Genomic DNA, 20,658 nt, shown 5'->3' with positions numbered 1-20,658 from the left:
CACATGCCCGTAAATAAACGCAACTTTTTCGGTTTTTTGCCTAATTTTAATCACCATTAGCCGATCTAAAATAATAAAAATTAAAAAAAAAAGACACGAAAATAATAATTTATGAAACATTTAAGTGAATATATGTGAGTAAAAATTATAAACTTGTACCCACTCAATGTGGTTTTTGTTAAAAATTAATCCAGTAGTCTAAAGGTTAAACCAGTTACCTACCTATATGGGATGGGTGTGTTTGAAACCCTAGTGGTATATGAGCACGTTAAACCAGTTACCTACCTACATGGGATGGGCGTGTTCGAAACCCTAGTGGTATATGAGCACGTTAAACCAGTTACCTACCTACATGGGATGGGCGTGTTCGAAACCCTAGTGGTATATGAGCACGTTAAACCAGTTACCTACCTACGTGGGATGGGCGTGTTCGAAACCCTAGTGGTATATGAGCACGTTAAACCAGCTACCTACCTACGTGGGATGGGCGTGTTCGAAACCCTAGTGGTATATGAGCACGTTAAACCAGCTACCTACCTACATGGGATGGGCGTGTTCGAAACCCTAGTGGTATATGAGCACGTTAAACCAGCTACCTACCTACATGGGATGGGCGTGTTCGAAATCCTAGTGGTATATGAGCACGTTAAACCAGTTACCTACCTACGTGGGATGGGCGTGTTCGAAACCCTAGTGGTATATGAGCACGTTAAACCAGTTACCTACCTACATGGACATGGGCGTGTTCGAAACCCTAGTGGTATATGAGCACGTTAAACCAGCTACCTACCTACATGGGATGGGCGTGTTCGAAACCCTAGTGGTATATGAGCACGTTAAACCAGTTACCTACCTACGTGGGATGGGCGTGTTCGAAACCCTAGTGGTATATGAGCACGTTAAACCAGCTACCTACCTACATGGGATGGGCGTGTTCGAAACCCTAGTGGTATATGAGCACGTTAAACCAGTTACCTACCTACGTGGGATGGGCGTGTTCGAAACCCTAGTGGTATATGAGCACGTTAAACCAGTTACCTACCTACATGGACATGGGCGTGTTCGAAACCCTAGTGGTATATGAGCACGTTAAACCAGCTACCTACCTACATGGGATGGGCGTGTTCGAAACCCTAGTGGTATATGAGCACGTTAAACCAGTTACCTACCTACATGGACATGGGTTACTTTCAGTGATTAGTAGCAAGTGATATGCTAGTGCTGCTGCAAAAAGCGGTTGCAAAATTGACCTGCAACAGCATTTTTATCATTATTTATACTTACTTTATTAATTATGCTAAATTGCCATTGCAAGATGATGTGCAAATCGAGGGCTGCATTGACACACCATAAAATAGAAAAGTGGAGAAGTGGAAGTGTAAGTTTGTTTGTTATTTAACGACACCACTCGAACACATTCATTTATTAACCATTGGCTATTGGATATCAAACATTTGGTAATTTTAACATATAGTCTTAGAGAGGAAACCTGCTACATTTTTCCATTGGTAGCAAGGGATCTTTTATATTCACCATTTCACAGACAGGATAGCACATACCACAGCCATTGATATACCAGTTGTGGTGCACTGGTTGGAATGAGAAGTAGCCCAATGGGCCCACCGACAGGATTCTATCCCAAATCTACCGCACCATCAGTCGGATGCTTTACCACTGGCCTACGTCCCACCTTTAACCGTACTGAATATACATGGAAGCGTTTGGCCGTTTCAAATATTTCAATTGATATATTGTTTCATTCATAATACTTACCAGAAAATAATACCGTCTCCAACATTTCTATAAAGGGCTTGGCCCTCTAGGTCCAAAGGAAGGTACTTTTTACAGTCTGGGTCGTCATCCAAATTTCTGAAAATTATAGTTTCATCTTATATGTACAATACAAAAAATTACATATAGGCTACAATTTTGTTAATTAATACATCAATGAATGATAATTTAAAAATATTATTTTTAAAACCACAGAACAATGACTGAAATTTGTTTAATTTCACACTCAATGATATAAAATCCTGTTTGATCAAAAATATGTTTATTTGTCTATTTATTAAACAAAAACAAACAGTAGTCAGTAAAATGCAAGTGAGTGAAAATACTAGGTGTAAATACCAGACATCTGGCCACAAATGGACGTAAATAAGCCTCAAGTTACATAACAGCTCAGGACAAACACATGAAAATAATACCAATATTGTCACATATGAATTGTATTTTGTGTGTTTAAAGCTATATGATGATCCGAGTGTGTTACTTGTTGATCCAGTCTGTGAAGGCGACCTCCTCCCCCTCTTTGATCATGTGGGTTGTCCCTGCCGACGAAACCTCTGATGTTCCTCCGGTGTGCTTCACTTTAGTTGCTTTACTGACGTGCTTCTTGAACATCAGCCCCATGTCCACTTTCTGCTTCTCCTGTCGGTACAGCTGAAACGACACAGGATAGCATCATACAGACATCAGCATACAGACATCATACAGACATCCAGATACAGACATCCAGATACAGATATCAGCATACAGACATCAGCATACAGACATCAGCATACAGACATCAGCATACAGACATCCAGATACAGACATTAGCATAAAGACGTCAACATACAGACATCCAGATACAGACATCAGCAGGCTTTTATTTCTCAACATTATATAAAGTAACAGTAATAAAGTGATTGCTTGATGCACAGTCAAAGTGGAACTGATCCCCATCGGTGGACCCATTAGGCTATTTCTCAACATTATATTTGGACGGGACATAGCCCAGTAATAAAGTGATCGCTTGATGCACAGTCAAAGTGGAACTGATCCCCATCGGTGGACCCATTAGGCTATTTCTCAACATTATATTTGGACGGGACGTAGCCCAGTAATAAAGTGATTGCTTGATGCACAGTCAAAGTGGAACTGATCCCCATCGGTGGACCCATTAGGCTATTTCTCAACATTATATTTGGACGGGACATAGCCCAGTAATAAAGTGATCGCTTGATGCACAGTCAAAGTGGAACTGATCCCCATCGGTGGACCCATTAGGCTATTTCTCAACATTATATTTGGACGGGACATAGCCCAGTAATAAAGTGATCGCTTGATGCACAGTCAAAGTGGAACTGATCCCCATCGGTGGACCCATTAGGCTATTTCTCAACATTATATTTGGACGGGACATAGCCCAGTAATAAAGTGATCGCTTGATGCACAGTCAAAGTGGAACTGATCCCCATCGGTGGACCCATTAGGCTATTTCTCAACATTATATTTGGACGGGACGTAGCCCAGTAATAAAGTGATTGCTTGATGCACAGTCAAAGTGGAACTGATCCCCATCGGTGGACCCATTAGGCTATTTCTCAACATTATATTTGGACGGGACATAGCCCAGTAATAAAGTGATCGCTTGATGCACAGTCAAAGTGGAACTGATCCCCATCGGTGGACCCATTAGGCTATTTCTCAACATTATATTTGGACGGGACATAGCCCAGTAATAAAGTGATCGCTTGATGCACAGTCAAAGTGGAACTGATCCCCATCGGTGGACCCATTAGGCTATTTCTCAACATTATATTTGGACGGGACGTAGCCCAGTAATAAAGTGATCGCTTGATGCACAGTCAAAGTGGAACTGATCCCCATCGGTGGACCCATTAGGCTATTTCTCAACATTATATTTGGACGGGACGTAGCCCAGTAATAAAGTGATCGCTTGATGCACAGTCAAAGTGGAACTGATCCCCATCGGTGGACCCATTAGGCTATTTCTCAACATTATATTTGGACGGGACATAGCCCAGTAATAAAGTGATCGCTTGATGCACAGTCAAAGTGGAACTGATCCCCATCGGTGGACCCATTAGGCTATTTCTCAACATTATATTTGGACGGGACATAGCCCAGTAATAAAGTGATCGCTTGATGCACAGTCAAAGTGGGACTGATCCCCATCGGTGGACCCATTAGGCTATTTCTCAACATTATATTTGGACGGGACGTAGCCCAGTAATAAAGTGATCGCTTGATGCACAGTCAAAGTGGAACTGATCCCCATCGGTGGACCCATTAGGCTATTTCTCGTTCTAGCCAATGTACCATGACATATATAACAAAGACCATGGTATGTGCTATCCTGTCTGTGGGATGGTGCATATAAAAGATCCCTTGCTGCTAATGGAAAAATGTAGCTGGTTTCCTCTTTTAAGACTATGTGTCAGAATTACCAAATGCTTGACATTCAATAGTTGATGATTTCGAAACCAATGTGCTCTAGTAAGGTCATTAAACAAAACAAAAATTATTTCTCAAATTTTACTTGACACGTCATTTTACAAAAAATTGGGAATTTTATAAACATCTTATTAAGCCAAGTTAGAATTTTAAAGATAAAATTATGTTTGTTTTGAATAACGACACTAGTTGAGCAGATTGATTTATTAATCATCGGCTACTGGATGTCAAACATTTCATAATTTTTATATATAGTCTTAAAGAGGATTTTTGGTTTGTTTAACACCACTAGAGCACAATGATTTATTAATCATCAGCTATTGGATGTAAAGCATTTGATCACTTTGACAGATAGTCTTAGAGAAGAAACCTGATACATTTTTACATTATAGCAAGGGATCTTTTATATGCACCATCCCACACAGGATAGCACATACAATGATGTTTTATATACCAGTCGTGGTGCACTAGCTGGAACGAGAAATAGCCCAATGGGAGAAAATTTGACATGACAACCATGGTTTTGACTTTGGGAATTTTAGCTTTTATTCTTCTTTTTTTAATTGGGAATACTGAGTTATATTTGAAAAACAAGTTAAAAAGCTAAGTTAGAATTTCAAAGAGTAATACTATATATTTACTTGAATATATTAAAATTGATATATTTCTTACATTATTATATGTTACATAGGGAATAAGGGATGGGGTGTTCGTGAAGTCATATGTAGAGCTGGGTATTGAAATGTCAGGATCGGTATCTTGGGGTGATTTACCTCGGTATTGGTACGATATTCTGTATTGATACAAAAGCGATATTGATATCGAGTGGTATTTTCATATACTCAGCTGTAAATACATGCTTGAGTGATTGTTAGTGCTTTACTAAATGGTGTAAAACATTTTTCAATACCGACATTTTGGTATTTTGGTATTGTATTGACATGATACCGATATCAAACGGTATATACGATATACCACCCAGCTCTAGTGTTATATGACATTTTAAAATAATTTAAAATAATTTAAAAAAGGGGAATTACTTACATTCAGATTGGGAATTTTTCACTCCAAAATTGGGAATAAAATACAACATAGCCTTTAGGGAATGGTAGGAAATGGTGCTGAATATAGAAACATAGATGATAAATTCCTGATCATAGTAGCAACTGCCGTTAAAACATTCACATTATCAGATCAAAAACAGTCACAAATAAACGTACATCAATGTTATCAATGTTTATTATACTGGAACTCACATCATGAATCAAACACTGACAGGTCGACGACAGTCACTTTTCGCACCCTTCTTTTGGCTTCGTACACAATAAATATAGCATATCTTACCGTAACTTCACTTGAAATCCATATTTCGTAAAAAGTACAATTTTTTTAATCACAGATTTTTTTCAAACACGTTCAAACAAAAAAATTTCAATAGCAATTTTGCACTGAAATTTTTCCAACATTCTTAAAACTGAAACGTCATGTACCCAGTTTATGGTTACTGTAAGGAGATGCAAAGTGACGTCACTGGAATATTGACATCATTCAAATTCAAAATTAGCTCTATTATTACAATGCTTTGTGACATTAAAATAAAAACTGGTCTACTAAATTTACCAGAGTATGCACTCACACTTTGACTAGCCTGTACAATGTTTGAAAGGCCCGCGACTGAATTTCGTTTAAAAAAAAAACTTACTTAATGCACTTTAAAAACATGTTATCATATCATACAAACAATAATAACTTGTTTTAGTTTTATTACAAACTGTTGTAATTAAATTCTAATTATTATGTTGTCACAGGACCCACACAATCAAACATCTGGAATGTTTTACCAAGGTTCGGTCTTGGTATGAATAAGGTGCTTTTATGACCGTATGACGGGGAATTAAAAACATTACTAAGCTGACAGAAATCTATACAAACAATAATCTCATCCACTAGAGAAATGAACACACAACACAAGTTAAAGGCATAATTATCACTATTTAACGGGAGCAGGTCAACTCGCCCAAAAACCAACTCAACTTGCCCCCAACGCGGTTGGTCAACTAGCCCCACACTGTTTAGTCAACTCATATCTTTACCATTTTAAAGGAAACATGACACGAGACCATATTATAGCTCATTTTAAAAGCAAAATGATATAAAAATAATATACAAATAACTTTATAACAATAAAATACGTGTAGTTAACTTAAAATTAAGAAATTACTCTAATCAGTATCAAAGTACGATTTATGCATATTTATTCGTGAGCGTTCGGAACAAAAGGGAAGTGACGTCAGAGCCGCTGTACTCTTCCATTGTTGTTAACTGTTTATATATGGAGTAAGGGGCTTACGATCTTTTCAGTTCAACAGTGCCGTACTGCGCGGCCTTTGGGTGTAAAAATAAACAGTTTAAACGATCGGGATTGTCTTTTTATTGTTTTCCAAAGGATTGTATCCAAAGAAAGACGTGTGTATTTTATCGCAAAAGAAAAGATTGGACACCAACACCGCATAGTACTTTGGTGTCAGCCTATTTACAGCCCGGAGCCCGAACGTTACCCGGAGACAAAAACAGTACTCGGTTGCGAATGCCGAGGTGTACATTGTACATATTTGGCACAAAGATACACCTCAGCATGATGTATTTATATATGTTAAAACAAAAATGTAGAAATGTTTATTTATTTTATTCTTTTGGAAAAAAAAAGATTTTTCATGTTAGGGCTGTAGGCCTACATAACAAAATCTGTATTCACCATCCGAAGAAGGAAACGTCAATAAGTAATTAAATATGGCATATACAAACATGGGATTTGGCACGAGGATACATCTCAGTACGATGTATTTAAATATGTTTTTAAAAAAACGTGTAGAAAACAATAATAATTTTAAATAATGTTTTTAATCTTCGGGCGGAATATGTCACAAAAACGTTCCTCCTCGCCCAAAGCCCCAAAGCAACACGAAGTTCAATACAAAATAAACCACTACTGTCGGTGTCGAAATAACTATTATGTTTCATCCACGGGCTGAATTGAGAATCGGAGTGTTGTTTTAGTTAATTGGTCCTTTCTTTCCGTGGCCTGCACATGTGATTCCTGATTGGCAGGTGTATATTGCAGAGTATCGACCAGGTAAGTGATTACCACGGTCTAGACATACGTACAAAATACGTGCCAGTTTTTTTAAGATCACAGGGTATTGTGGCGTAACCTGTCGCGACTATAGTACAATGTTAATGGACATTATCAGCCGCCCTGCTTCATTACCGTAAATAATGCTGTAAAACCCTTGATTAAGTAGACTTTCCCATCTAAAATTACAAAACTGACCAATTACGTAGTACCAAAGAAAAGAAAATTATGACTTGGGTATCGTGAGTGGTCGTTTTTACTCTAACGCACCCTACCAATAGGCCTAATAATATGCTACTTTTTTATGAGAGAAAATACTATAACCCCATTTCGTTCTATTGATGCAAATAGAAATATATTTAGTTTAAAAGTTGATTATACTCTCAAGTCATTTATGTTGTTTTACAAGTCAGGTTAATGAAAGTGAAGCGCCTTGTCGTAAATTAGAGTGTTTGTTTACACTGTGCATACAGATTTCATTATGTACAGCCCGAACATAAAAAATGCAATATTTTCTAAAAAACCACCCAAAAAATGTTTGTCCTACATTTATATTTTTTACATATTTAAATACATCATATCGAGGTGTATCTTTATGCTAAATATGAACAGTATACACCTCGGCATTAGCATCCGAGTTTTGGTTTTGTCTCCGGGTTACTTTCGGGCTCCGGTCTGTAAATTGGTCGACCGGTCTGGTCTGGCACCATCGGTTTCTCCACCCTCCGACTCGCTATCCGCTTTTTCTTCAGTATCACTGTTGTAAGTAAATGTGTGTCTTTCTGCATTTACTAACAGCTCATATTGATACGGCAAAACGTTTTGCGAACGAACACTCATTGTTTTGGTAAGCTGTGCAAGTCTTAGATTCTTTACGAGTGGTACGGACTAATGCTTTTAAGGCTTCAGATCAAGCGACGCGTCTCTGACGTCACGGACCTCGTGATTGCCCTGCTCATTAAAGATTGGCAATTTCCGCTAAGAGCTCGTATCTGGGTTTTTTTTTATGGAGATATTTTAAGTAATTAATTTTTTTTTTTTTTTTTTTTTAGGTGATTCAATTTATAATTAATTGTACATGGTTGGTGCCAAATATGGGTAACGTGACATGTTTCCTTTAAAAATTAATATACCAACATTTTAAGCTACTGTGCATTAAATATTGTTGAATATACACACCAGTTGGAGTACAAAAGCCTTGCCTGATCATTCCTTTAACGAAATGAGGGACAAACTCACAAACATCGTTAAATTAGACTTGACAGTTCATTGTAATAGATTATTTATTCAATATTAAGATCTCTCCAATATAAAACCATTTAATATGCGGTGGTAATAGTGGAGTTTCACTGTAATATTAACAAATAAAATGACACCAAAGTTGTAGACGTCGATTTTTAATTTTTTCACAATTATTTACGGACAGTTGTCCAAACACTCAGGTGAGTTGGGTGTGAGGCGAGTTGACCAGCATTCTTATTTAACACTCGCACATGCACAGGCAATAATAGCTGTTGTTGACATCGTTGGCAGTGACGACTGGGTGTTTGGTATAGTTGACTCGGTATATTCCGTAAGAAACGAAAACGTTCCAACACAATATAACTTCGGAAAACCTCAGGCTCGTAAACAAAACCTTTCTGCGAAACATAGCGTAACGGAATGTGACGAGTTGTTCCGATTGTAAGTCAATGGAAAGTAAAGACGGACATGGCCGAAGTGTTCCGAATACATAATCAAAACCAGCCGATGCATTCCGAATGGTTTTAGACTGTTCGATATACTGGGGAAGTGGTCGCTATTGTCCTATATGGGTTTGGTTGCGCAGATATTAATAGGAAACCAGTTGAAAACAATAAATAAAAAATGATTTTCCGATCTCTTACAAACATTAGTTATTTGCATTTTGATACATAATACAATATGAAGACATTTTTGGTCGTCAAGTGGGCAACATGTGATAAGGTTTTGACTTGCCCGATGCTATTTTGACTCACCATGGGCATCGAGCGACCGTAAAGTGCACACCCTGTTTGACACGTCAAATTTCTATAACAAGCAGATGGTGCTGTTTACAGGTTGGTATTTTCTTTTTCATAATTCTGGACACAATATTAATTTTAAGTTTTAAAAGATAAAAGAAATAAAAAGTACCTTTTGTCAAATATATATCAATCAAAACATTACCGTTGGATATGTTTTATTTATTGTGTACGAAGACAAAACAAGGGTCCGAAAACTGACTGTTGTCAACCTTAGTAGAACGGGATCGTTTATATGCACCATCCAACGGACAGAATAGCACATACCACGGCCTTCGATATACCAATTGTAGTGCACTGGCTGGAACGAGAAATAGCCCAGTAGGGTAACAGATGGAAGGAAGGAAATGTTTTATTTAATGATGCACTAAACACATTTTATTTACGGTTATATGGCGTCGGACATATGGTTTATGACCACACAAATACTGAGAGAGAAAACCTGCTATCGCCACTTCATGGGTTACTCTTTTCAATTAGAAGAAAAGGATCTTTTATATACATCATCCCACAGACAGAATAACACATACCACGGCCTTTGATATACCAGTCGTGGTAGACTACTAGACTACGTCCTGTCATGCTTTGATTATAAGTAAGCCTAAATGTATTTGCAAACAATGTTCAATATTAAACACACACATTAATCAACAAAATAATTTCTGTCGTTGAACAATCTTACTTCTGCAAATTCCGACATGTCAAGCTTTCCGTCGTTAGACTTGTCGTATTTTGTGATGAGGTCTCGGACGTAGTACCCGGGGTGTTTGATTCCACAGCATTCCAGTGCAGCCCCCAGTTCATCGAGTGCAATAAATCCATTTCCGTCAACGTCAATCTGAAAGGCGACAACAATTTAAAGGTTAACTACATAATAAAGTTAAAACCAGATGAAAGATATAAGGCATCCTGTTTTAGGATAAGTTTGGTATGTTTAGCCAAGGTATTTTGTAACACGCTTTGCAGTGCATTCGTGTACGTGAAAGCAAAAATAGGAACTGCCACTTTTTACTCTTTACTGGGAATACAAAGTATTCAGTAAAATAGATTTAAACCGTACAGCTCAGCTCATACATGTAGTTCATATTTTTATTGCCAAGTTTACCTATTAAACACAAATGTCAATAAATGCATCAATGTTGTAGTCACATTATTTACATTTACAAAAATACTACTTTAATTAATTTGTAAAACAGAATACAAATTTTGAGGGTTTTTTTTATTGTGCATGTAGTGCTAAAAGAAACTGAATGTTGCTTGGAAGAGGACTGCAGACATAACTGTAGTGCTAAACATCCTCCAGTAAATACAACTTTGAATAAAAAAATATATGTCCCATCCCCATCACCCCACAACAAACAATACACCAGGCCTGAAATTTGGCAAATTAGAGGGCAAAGCCATTTGGCTTAGTTTAAGTTTGTTTCGTTTAACAACACCACTAGTGCACATTGATTTATTAATCATCAGCTACTGGATGTCAAACATTTGGTAATGTCCAAATATAGACTTGGAGAGGAAACCCACTTAATTTTTTCATTAGTAGAAAGGGATCTTTTATTTTCACCATCCCACAGCCAGGACAGCACATACCACAGCCTCTGATATACCACTATGGTGGAATGAAAAATATCCCAATGGACCTATAGACGGGGATCGATCTTAGACCGACCGTGCATCAAGTGAGCACTTTACCACTGAGCTATGTCCTGCACCCCACATTTGACTTAGATGATGGAGATTTTTTTATGGCATTAAAATTACAGCCAAAAGGCAAGGCAACATGGCAAAATTTCAACAAGTGTTTTAATATAACACAACAAAACCCATTCAAAATAAAGAAGTGTAAACAATTTCATGTTTTTGTAATAAAACAACTTTTAGAAATCATGTTTGACTACGATCACCAATTTAAGTAACATGGCAAACAAGGCACAGCCAGTTTGGCTGTGATCATCACACACTCTTTAATTGTCAATGCACTGTGACAATTTGCTGATTGGCCACTGTTAAATCTGAGCCCTGAATACGCACAAGTACTTTTTAATTCATCTGTTTAAAAACACCCAAAGACAAAAAGTATTTCACTCCATCAACACTCAATTAAAGTTTTTGTTGTTTAACAACACTACTAGAGCTTATTGATTTATCAATCATCGCCTATTGGATGTGAAACATTTGGCAATTTTGACATATAGTTTTGGAGAGGAAACCTGCTATATTTTTCCATCAGTAGCAAGGGATATTTTACATACATCATCCCACATACAGGATAGCACACATACCACGACCTTTGATATACCAGTCGTGGTTCACTGGCTGGAACATGAAATAGTCCAATGTGCCCACTGTTGGGGATCGATCCTAGACAGACCGCACATCAACCAAGAGGTTGATAATGTATATGTAGAATACGTTATTATTTTTATAATCAGTTGTCAGGGTTTATTATATGTACCAGCTGTCGGCAAAGTTTTATCTGCCTGATTGTTATGACTAATGGTTTTCTGCATTTTGACTGCGGGAAATTTTATCGGCTTTGGACTCACAGGGCTTGAACTTAAGAATTGGTCTCCCACGGTAATTTTTAATAGAATTGGGTGAAATGGCCCATGGGCGGGAATTATAAGCCTGTGTATGGCAATTTTTTTTTAAAGTGACATTTGCAGCAAATAAACATGACTGAAAGGTTATTTTGTTGTATGTAGACATTTCAAACGAGCAAATGTTAAATATTGGCAGTTAATGCACACTAGGTGTACACATTGCCATTGTTGAAAAACTTTACCGATGGCACAACAGTGTCGTCGGTGATGCTCTCTAAATACAGCAATTTATATCTCACCGGCAATCGTCGGTGTCGTCATTAAGTTCGAGCCCTGCTTTCATAACAAAACATCTACATGTTACTTTACTTTGTCCAATTAAAGATCTCTTGCTAACATATTTGTTCACTTAAAACTAGCAATTTTGGTTAATGGCATTTTACCCTGCACACAACCGAAGACAAAGGCAAAGAAAAAATCAAACACTGAAATCAGGTATTAAACCAAACAATCTGAGAAAAAAAAGAAAAACCCCCAGAAGATTTTAATTGAGAAAGTTCTGCATCTATAATGCTAGTGATCGAGCTGCCGCCGATAAAGTCAACAATGGCTGGCAGGTCGACCTTGTCACTGATCATCCATTTAATTGATCCTTCTAAGTGGAAAGCTTTGTAACAAATTAGATCTCCGATGACGGCACACACTTCAGACAAACTGGGATGAATCACTTTTACAATAAAGCCACGTGAAACATTCCACACACATTCCCGTTCCTGCTCCGATGAGAAAGTGTTGCTGTGTACAGAGTTTGTTCTGTTGGGGGGGGGGGGGGGGGGGGGGAGAGAGAGAGAGAGAAAGAGAAACGACAGTAACAACAGTATTGCTGCACCGAACACAAAGGAAAACCTGCATCCGTTAACAAACTAATGTTTTTTTGGCACTCTGGAAGCTGTAGTGTTTGTGGTAAATTGTTATCAAAGTGCTAAGTGCATGCCATGGCGGCTGGCGATGCTTAAGCTCCGAGATCAAGGATTTCGTTTTTGTATACTGTCCAAGTAAATGTACACTGGACTCAAATCACACGTACAAAAAATCACCTAAAAAACCCACCCCAACCCCAAACAGCTGAACATGTTGAATGCATACACCCACCCCTCAAACTCTCCTGTTCCTATCCTGGTACTATTAAATTAATGGTACAAAGGAGAAAGTTGAATAAGAATTATCTATGGTATACTTTCTGTAACTACAAGAAAGTTTTTTATCATCATGACAGATGTACATGCAAGTCAAAAATAAACAGTAACAGGAACAGTAACAAAAACCAGAAATATTTTTAACATTTGAGACCCCCCCACCCCCCAACAATAAACAAATAAAACAAAAAAGAAAACTGAAAAGTAAAAACCAGTAAAAATTGGAACACTAAACATAATAATCACCGAACTGCTCGAACTAGACCTCTGGAAAAAATGACATTAAAATGAGTGATATTCTAATTATAACCAATTACAATGTACATGTAACTTCCTACATGAGTAAGTTGTAAGCTTCAGTAGCGATGTCTCCCCCCCCCCCCCCCACCCACCCACCCACCCACCCAGAGGTACCAGGGTGCAGCTATTCACCACTCTACTGCTTGGCAACTTTCAACCAATTCAGCATTTTAGCCCAGTATTAATAATATCAACTTCAAGAGCTGGTCTGATCCATGGCACTAACGACCGCCGGTAGTAGGGGTGTATAGTAGATAGTTACAAGTGCCTCTTAACAATGCCAGAATTAACTACTAAACACTCCCCGAAGTGGTCAGACTAAGCCCACAGCTAAAAGCTGATAAAAAAATGGCAGGTGTGTGGCACAGACAGCCACAAGAGACAAGCACCTGTTAAGGTTGGAGAGACGAGGACTGGGATGTGGAGGTGGACAGCAAAAGAAGTTGAACGATAGGCTTTACCAGATGTGGAAGAAATGAGATGGAATTCAAAGGAGAGAAAGGAAAGGGGGCAGTGGGATAAAACAAATATTTATACCCCCTCAAAAAAAAAAAAACCCAACAACTTCAAGAGCAACAAATACATGTACGTGTATTCTCACTATTTTGAGATTATTGACATTACCTTGATCGGATATATATCTATAATTGTTTGCCCATTTCAACTACATAAAAGTTGAGTCAGCTTATACATCATACTAACCTTTTTGTACCAGATATTGAGGGGCAACCTAAAGGGTCAGCTTATCCACAGAGTCTTCTAATACACAGCAATATAAGGCACTTGTTTAGAACCATTGTTAAATGACACATGGTACAGATCGAGGAACTGACATCAGGAAACATTTTGTTTCAGTATCGTGTCGCTATTTGCTACGCAGGTTTCAAAGATTGCTACACAAGTGTAAAAAAACATTAAAGTGACAGATGCTAGTTTTTAATTTAAATTAGAAGTACTTACATTTTATTATTTACAATATTCATTTGCATACACCTCAAGTGTCGCTGGCTATCCAGGTTTTTCTAATACCCTAAAATGCATTTTTCATAATTCTAAAAATGCATGTTCGTCTGCTGAGAAGTAATGGTTATCGAGACAAGCTCTAGTTACTTTTAGATGGTCAGTGTTTCTGCCGGAAAGAACTTTTTGAGTAGGATGCTATGGAATTGAATGCAACCACAGTCAACAGGGGCTATTGGGGAGGGGGGAGGGGCCTTCCCCAGAAACAAAATAGGTTAGGTTTAGGGTTACGGTTAAGAAAATCATACAGTAATGATAAGAGTCATTAATTTTGTCAAAATAAAATCTACAAAAATATTTGGGTATGACACCAATACGCGTTTTACCCTCTGGCAGAAACCCTGATGGTATATCCCCAAATAAACATCACAGACTTTAGCTACTCTCCCTGGTGAGTTACAGGTTTGTAGATCAACTAAATTTAGTGTTTATTTTCATGGGCTGAAACTAGGGTCTGCACCTTTATAGAGTAGCTGCTAATCAATGTTCTGACTAGAAATATCACAAAAAGTGTTAACTTTATAGGTTACCAGGTGTGTATTTTGTAGTACCCTGTACTTGGGTTACCAGACTCATTGCTTATTTCAATGCCTGTGGTCAGGGAAGAGCATATCTTACATAACTTCATGCTTAATGAACACCTACATGTTATGCAAACACTGCTATAATCAATTAAGATAAATGCCAAAGGTTAATACCAGTGTTTACAACACCTGTAATAAACCAGATTTGCCAGACACTGAATGAAAATATTGATACGGATATAGCAAGGCCAGGGTACAATATTCACACTTGGTAATACCAATAGTGACAACACAGGAAGACTGAAGGTATGCTAACCAGCTTTCAAGATTTTGTTTCCTATTAAACATTGTGGTAAATTTACAGTGAGCTTTTTTCTTTACATATGTGACATCACTGACATATATATACATTTATGTTGACAACTTGCAACAATAGATACATGTAGCCTTCCATTTGAGGGTAATTAAATTGCTTTTTTTAGAAGACTGAAGTTACTCTAAAAAACAACAATTAGATCTAAATTTGCATAACCAGCAAAAAAAACCCCAAAAAACATTTTGGTTAAATTATTTCCAAACCTAAACTTCTACACTGATTTTGTGACGCTGCATGTTTAAAGCACAAATGTACCTGATATACTGACCGATACTATTACTACAGACACTAATAAATGTACCTGATATACTGACCAATACTACAGACACTAATAAATGTACCTGATATACTGACCAATACTACAGACACTAATAAATGTAGGGTCTGGTACTAGCCCATATATACAATTACCTTGGTACCATAAAATGCAAATTCAGCACCTCAAAGATTACAAAACATTTGGAATTTTTCAGTATCTCAAAGAATACAAATATTTAAGAACTTTATAATTTTCATTAGTGTCACTATTAAAATCCTGTACAATAATATCTTGAGGCATTGCAAAAAAAACTTTCAAGGACAATAACTCTTGTCAAAAATGGGTAAATTGCCATGAAAGTCAAGCTACATGTATACAAAACATTTCAGCTAATATGTCGAGAAACTTTAAAAAAAACATCCCGAAAATGGTATGTGGGACAGACTGACTGACAGACAGAAGGACGGAGATGAAACCTATAGTCCCCTCCGGTTACACCAGTAGCGGACTAATAATATATCATGGAAGGAAATGTTTTATTTAACGACGCACTTAACACATTTTATTAACGGTCATATGGCATCAGACATATGGTTAAGGACCACACAGATATTGAGAGAGGAAATCCGCTGTCACCACTTCATGGGCTACTCTTTTCAATTAGCAGCAAGGTATCTTTCATATGCACCATCCCACAGACAGGATAGTACATTTTTAGCTTCCCTTTGCATGTCACTTTGTGAATTTATATTGTATAAATATGGTAATATTATAAATGGCTCCACGTAATCTAAGTTAGGAAAGCAATTAACCTCTCAAATACATTTTCTACACAGTAAGATCCAGCGTTCGAAATAAGCACTTGTCCGTTTGTCCCGACAAGTAAAAATTTACTTGGACAAGCATAATTTACCTTAGTGGTTATCCGGTGGACAAGTAAATTATTATTATTTTTTTAAGAACAGTATCATTTTTTTTTTAGCAATGGTTGTACTTAAAATCGAAAAAAAAAAAATCAGCGGTGTCTTGTCGCAAAATGTCATACAAATATCGTGGTTTGAGAGTTAAATAAACATGACCCTGATAATACAATAGTCTTAGCTCGTAAATATTCAGAATACCTTGGAGTTATGATTGAGTTTTAAATTCCCCACTCGGAATGTTTTGGCTGACATAAATAATTTATTGGATCAACAAATAATATTCGATACCATTTATATTTAAAAACTTTTTTTTTTTAAACGAAGTAGTTGTCTGTTTACCACAAATGTGACAGTCAATTTCCCTATGATTTATGTGAATTACTGATTACATCATCGGTAATGTGATAAAACAAAATCCTGTTAGACGGGTTAATCTATGATTAAAAACATATCAGTTAATATTTATCATTTTATTATTTAGGGTTAAGTTATATTTACATATATCTCTTCAGTGAATTTTATGAAATAAGTTACTTTAAAATAATTGTGTATGACAAAACAAAATTATGATCGATCAACAAACCCGTGAAAAGGTGGGATAAGCCCGATCACGTGGTTTCTTGTTGGTTTGTTATCACAACAAGTCTGAAAATAAAAGGCCCTTTCTATATAAATAAAATTAAAATATGGCTTGACTCCCCACCGTAGAGGTTGTGACCATCTCCCACTCCAGATATCGTTCCTACGGACCTAAATAAGCTTCTAGTCATGGATGTTGCTCGGTACAAATATGTCATTTGCCAAGCTTTGATAAACAAAAACTAAATTAATATTAAGAGTAAGTATTTCTGTGTTAAAGCATTGCGATGTAGTACGTTTTAAAATGCATATTTAAAGGTGTTTTTTTTTACCATATCATGCACGTGCTTATACTTGAACTGTTACTAGAACGCCTTCGCGTTTTCCGTGGAAAAGTTTCCCATGTCTGTTAACAGACCCAAGGTAGACCTATGTGTTGCGAATGGCTCAACGACCAATGCATCCTTTAAATGAATGTTTTGGCCTATCCTTCTGAACTGAACAGTAGACGAATCATATAGTTCCATTGTGTTTATTTAATGTAAATGGCACGTCTTGACACCGCACGGACTCACAGGTAGCAGTCATCATTTATGGCAGAATATTACCTTGGACGAGACTCCGGGTTAGCTGCCACTCTTCGGTACCGTTACTTCAGCTTGTGTTGCATTTTTGACAAATGTCAATTAAGCGTCCAAAGTTAAATGGAAGCGTTTATTTTGAAGTAAGTAAAGTACACATTAGTCCGTATGTTTATCACTAGCTTTGTTATTATAAAGTTATTTGAGTTTCAACCGTGATTGGAATTAGTTTAGATCTCGTATGGCTTTCCGCAGTGATTAGACATTTTTTTTAGTTGTTACGTTTTTAATGCGTCTTTAACAAAGTAAATACTTCGGCTTGGATTCGTGGAAAGATGTCGACTATTTTATTTTCAAATGAAATTGTAACATGTCAAAAGTTTGACAAAACGTCAACTTGTTTGATGATGAAAACGCACCCCGACCTCCCAAGCTAAGTGTTTATAAACTGCATCAGTTTATCCACATTTGAGTCGTTATTTAGTAGTTTTATTACTTTTTCCATATTTAATAGTGAACAGAATACAACAAAGACTTTTACCTCAATCCCCTCTGTAAACTGGATACCCATCCAACTTACTTGGGCCCAATTTCCCACATGGGGTTAGGCTACTGTTTAGAGGAGATTCACTGCATCATGTAAACTTGTACGTACTAGTATATGTAACAGTACATGATTAATAAAGGACAGCAGTAACATTATTTTAACATTTGGTGACAATCACATTTTCATTTATGATAGGTTATTTCGACAAGCACCGCCAAACAATTATTTCCAAGTCTTCAGCTGAAAGTGAAAGTTGAAAACCAGTGATGTGTTCTGAATGGAATGTGCTCAAGAACAATTTAACTGGTTTTCATTGAATCCTAAACAAAAACACAAATTTTCTATGACTTTTGTTTCATGCTGAAACTATCTTGACTAAAAAATTCTGGAATTTGTTGCAGTCACCCGAGTCACAAAATTATGCAATCTGAAGTGAAGAGTAACAAGTGAATTGGTTTAAAAAGAAAAACCAATGGCTTTAACTTTTCCTTCTGTATCCACCTCCTGCCCTACATACATGGACAAGTGGAAATATTGGCGGACAAGTAGATTTTTTCTCTTATTTCTATCACTGAAATCCAATGTTTGTGTTGTTTTTGCTCAATCAGATTTTGTTGAGAAAGAAATAGTTTTGCACTTTATTGTCATACATGTGGCAAACTCCTGGTATCCTGAACAAGCATACTTTTTAGACTTATTTCAATGCTTCATACTAATCAAATTACATGAAAGCACTGGCCAACAAGTCTTTCTATGAAGAGGGACAAGGCGTAGGCCAGTGGTAAAGGGCTCTCTTGATGCACAGTCAGTTTGGGATCGATCCCCGTCAATAGGGCCCATTGGGCTATTTCTCGTTCCAGCCAGTGCATTGGTATATCAAAGGCCATGGTATGTGCTATCCTGACTGTGGGATGGTGCATATAAAAGAGCCCTTACTACTACTGAAAACATATAGCAGGTTTCCTATCTAAGGCTATATGTAAATATTACCAAATGTTTGACATCCAATAGAATAATCAATGTGCTCTAGTGGTGTCGTTAAACAAAACAAACTTTAAACTTTCTATGAAGATGCCCACATATCTACAGCATGACTTCACTGATCATGCTGAGATTAGTCACTGGGCTTGGTCTGTCATTGTCAAAAATGTGAGACACTGAAGATGGCAAAAGTTATTTTCCATTTCCTGGTTTAAAAAAAAGCATAAACAAAATGTTACATATTGTCAAAATGGGCGACTCTGAAGACCCTGAACGAATTTTAATTATTTGTAATGATGATATATCGATAAATTTTATTATTAAAAAAAACAAAAAAAAACTGTTTTGTTAAGGACAATTAAAATATTTTATAATAGAACCATATTTTGTGAGTGGTTGAATCCTATTTCTGTTATATGTACATGTAAATACATGTAGAGGGGATGATTTTCCCACATTCTGTTTCAGATTTTTGCAAATTCTGTTTTTTTTCTTCCGTTTTTGTGTTCAATTAGTGTCATGTTTTATTGTTATAAACTATATACATTTGTTATATTGTTCCAGCTCTGAGCTGGTTTGCTATTGCTATTTTTTAAATACCTGTAAAAATAATTTTTGAAACAAACTTAAAAAAAAAAAAAAAGTGTATAAACTTGGTTCCCACCTTCATCCGTAAATAAACCGCACCTTTAAATAAGCCACGGTTAAAACAAAGCCACGAACTTAATTACGGTTAATTATTGTTTGTATTTAATAATAATAAAGAGATCCATTCTCCCTTAAATTCAAACAATAAATAATTGATGATTGTGTGGCTTTCAGTTTCATTTCATCTGATGGATTATGGGTAAGTTTCATTTATAAACAAAACACACCGTTGACAAACCCCGCTATTTTCACGAAAATATGAACAAGAACTTTGGTAATATATTGTTCGTAATCTTATATTAGTTACCAAAAAATATGTATAAATAAATAAATACATGAGAACATTTTATTAGTTCCAGTATGATTACAAAGCGTAAACCAAAAAAAAAGAAGAAGAAAAAAGGGGGGGGGGGGGGGGGGGGGGGGGGGGGATTACTATTTTAGTACTCACTCGATTACACATGTATGTTTCTCTGTAACCTAACTAGCGTGCCGTGTGCACAAATTACATATTCAAACGAGGTCGGGTCAATCTGGATATAGGCCAGTGGTAGTGAACCGAAACTAAGCACTGTTCTGTTGATCATTTAAAGTTTCAACATTATTTTATAACTTTAAATATATATATATATTTGCCTATAATTATATATTCAGAGCCTGTAGCACAAATACCGGTAACAGCCCAATTTCCAAGATATATATTTTGCAAACCCCTCGGGGAATGGGGGAAAATGTACACAATGATGACAATGCCTCCCCGC

The 20,658-nt window shown here is 36.8% G+C and overlaps 1 protein-coding gene across 2 annotated transcripts in view; it reads right to left on the bottom strand.

The window, feature by feature from the left end:
• Positions 1-20,658, bottom strand: part of LOC121380923 (plastin-3-like) — a 69,647-nt gene that overhangs the window by 28,403 nt on the left and 20,586 nt on the right. For both annotated transcript variants that reach the window (XM_041509961.1, XM_041509960.1), the window contains exons 3-5: positions 10,100-10,255; positions 2,273-2,442; positions 1,774-1,869 (exon numbers count right to left, since the gene is read on the bottom strand). In XM_041509961.1, coding sequence (XP_041365895.1) covers positions 1,774-1,869; positions 2,273-2,442; positions 10,100-10,255 — 422 coding nt within the window. The remainder of the gene's footprint in view (positions 1-1,773; positions 1,870-2,272; positions 2,443-10,099; positions 10,256-20,658) is intronic.

The sequence above is a fragment of the Gigantopelta aegis genome, chromosome 9, assembly GCF_016097555.1.
Source record: "Gigantopelta aegis isolate Gae_Host chromosome 9, Gae_host_genome, whole genome shotgun sequence".
NCBI lineage: Eukaryota > Metazoa > Mollusca > Gastropoda > Neomphalida > Peltospiridae > Gigantopelta > Gigantopelta aegis.
This window is presented reverse-complemented; position numbering and strand designations above follow the sequence as displayed.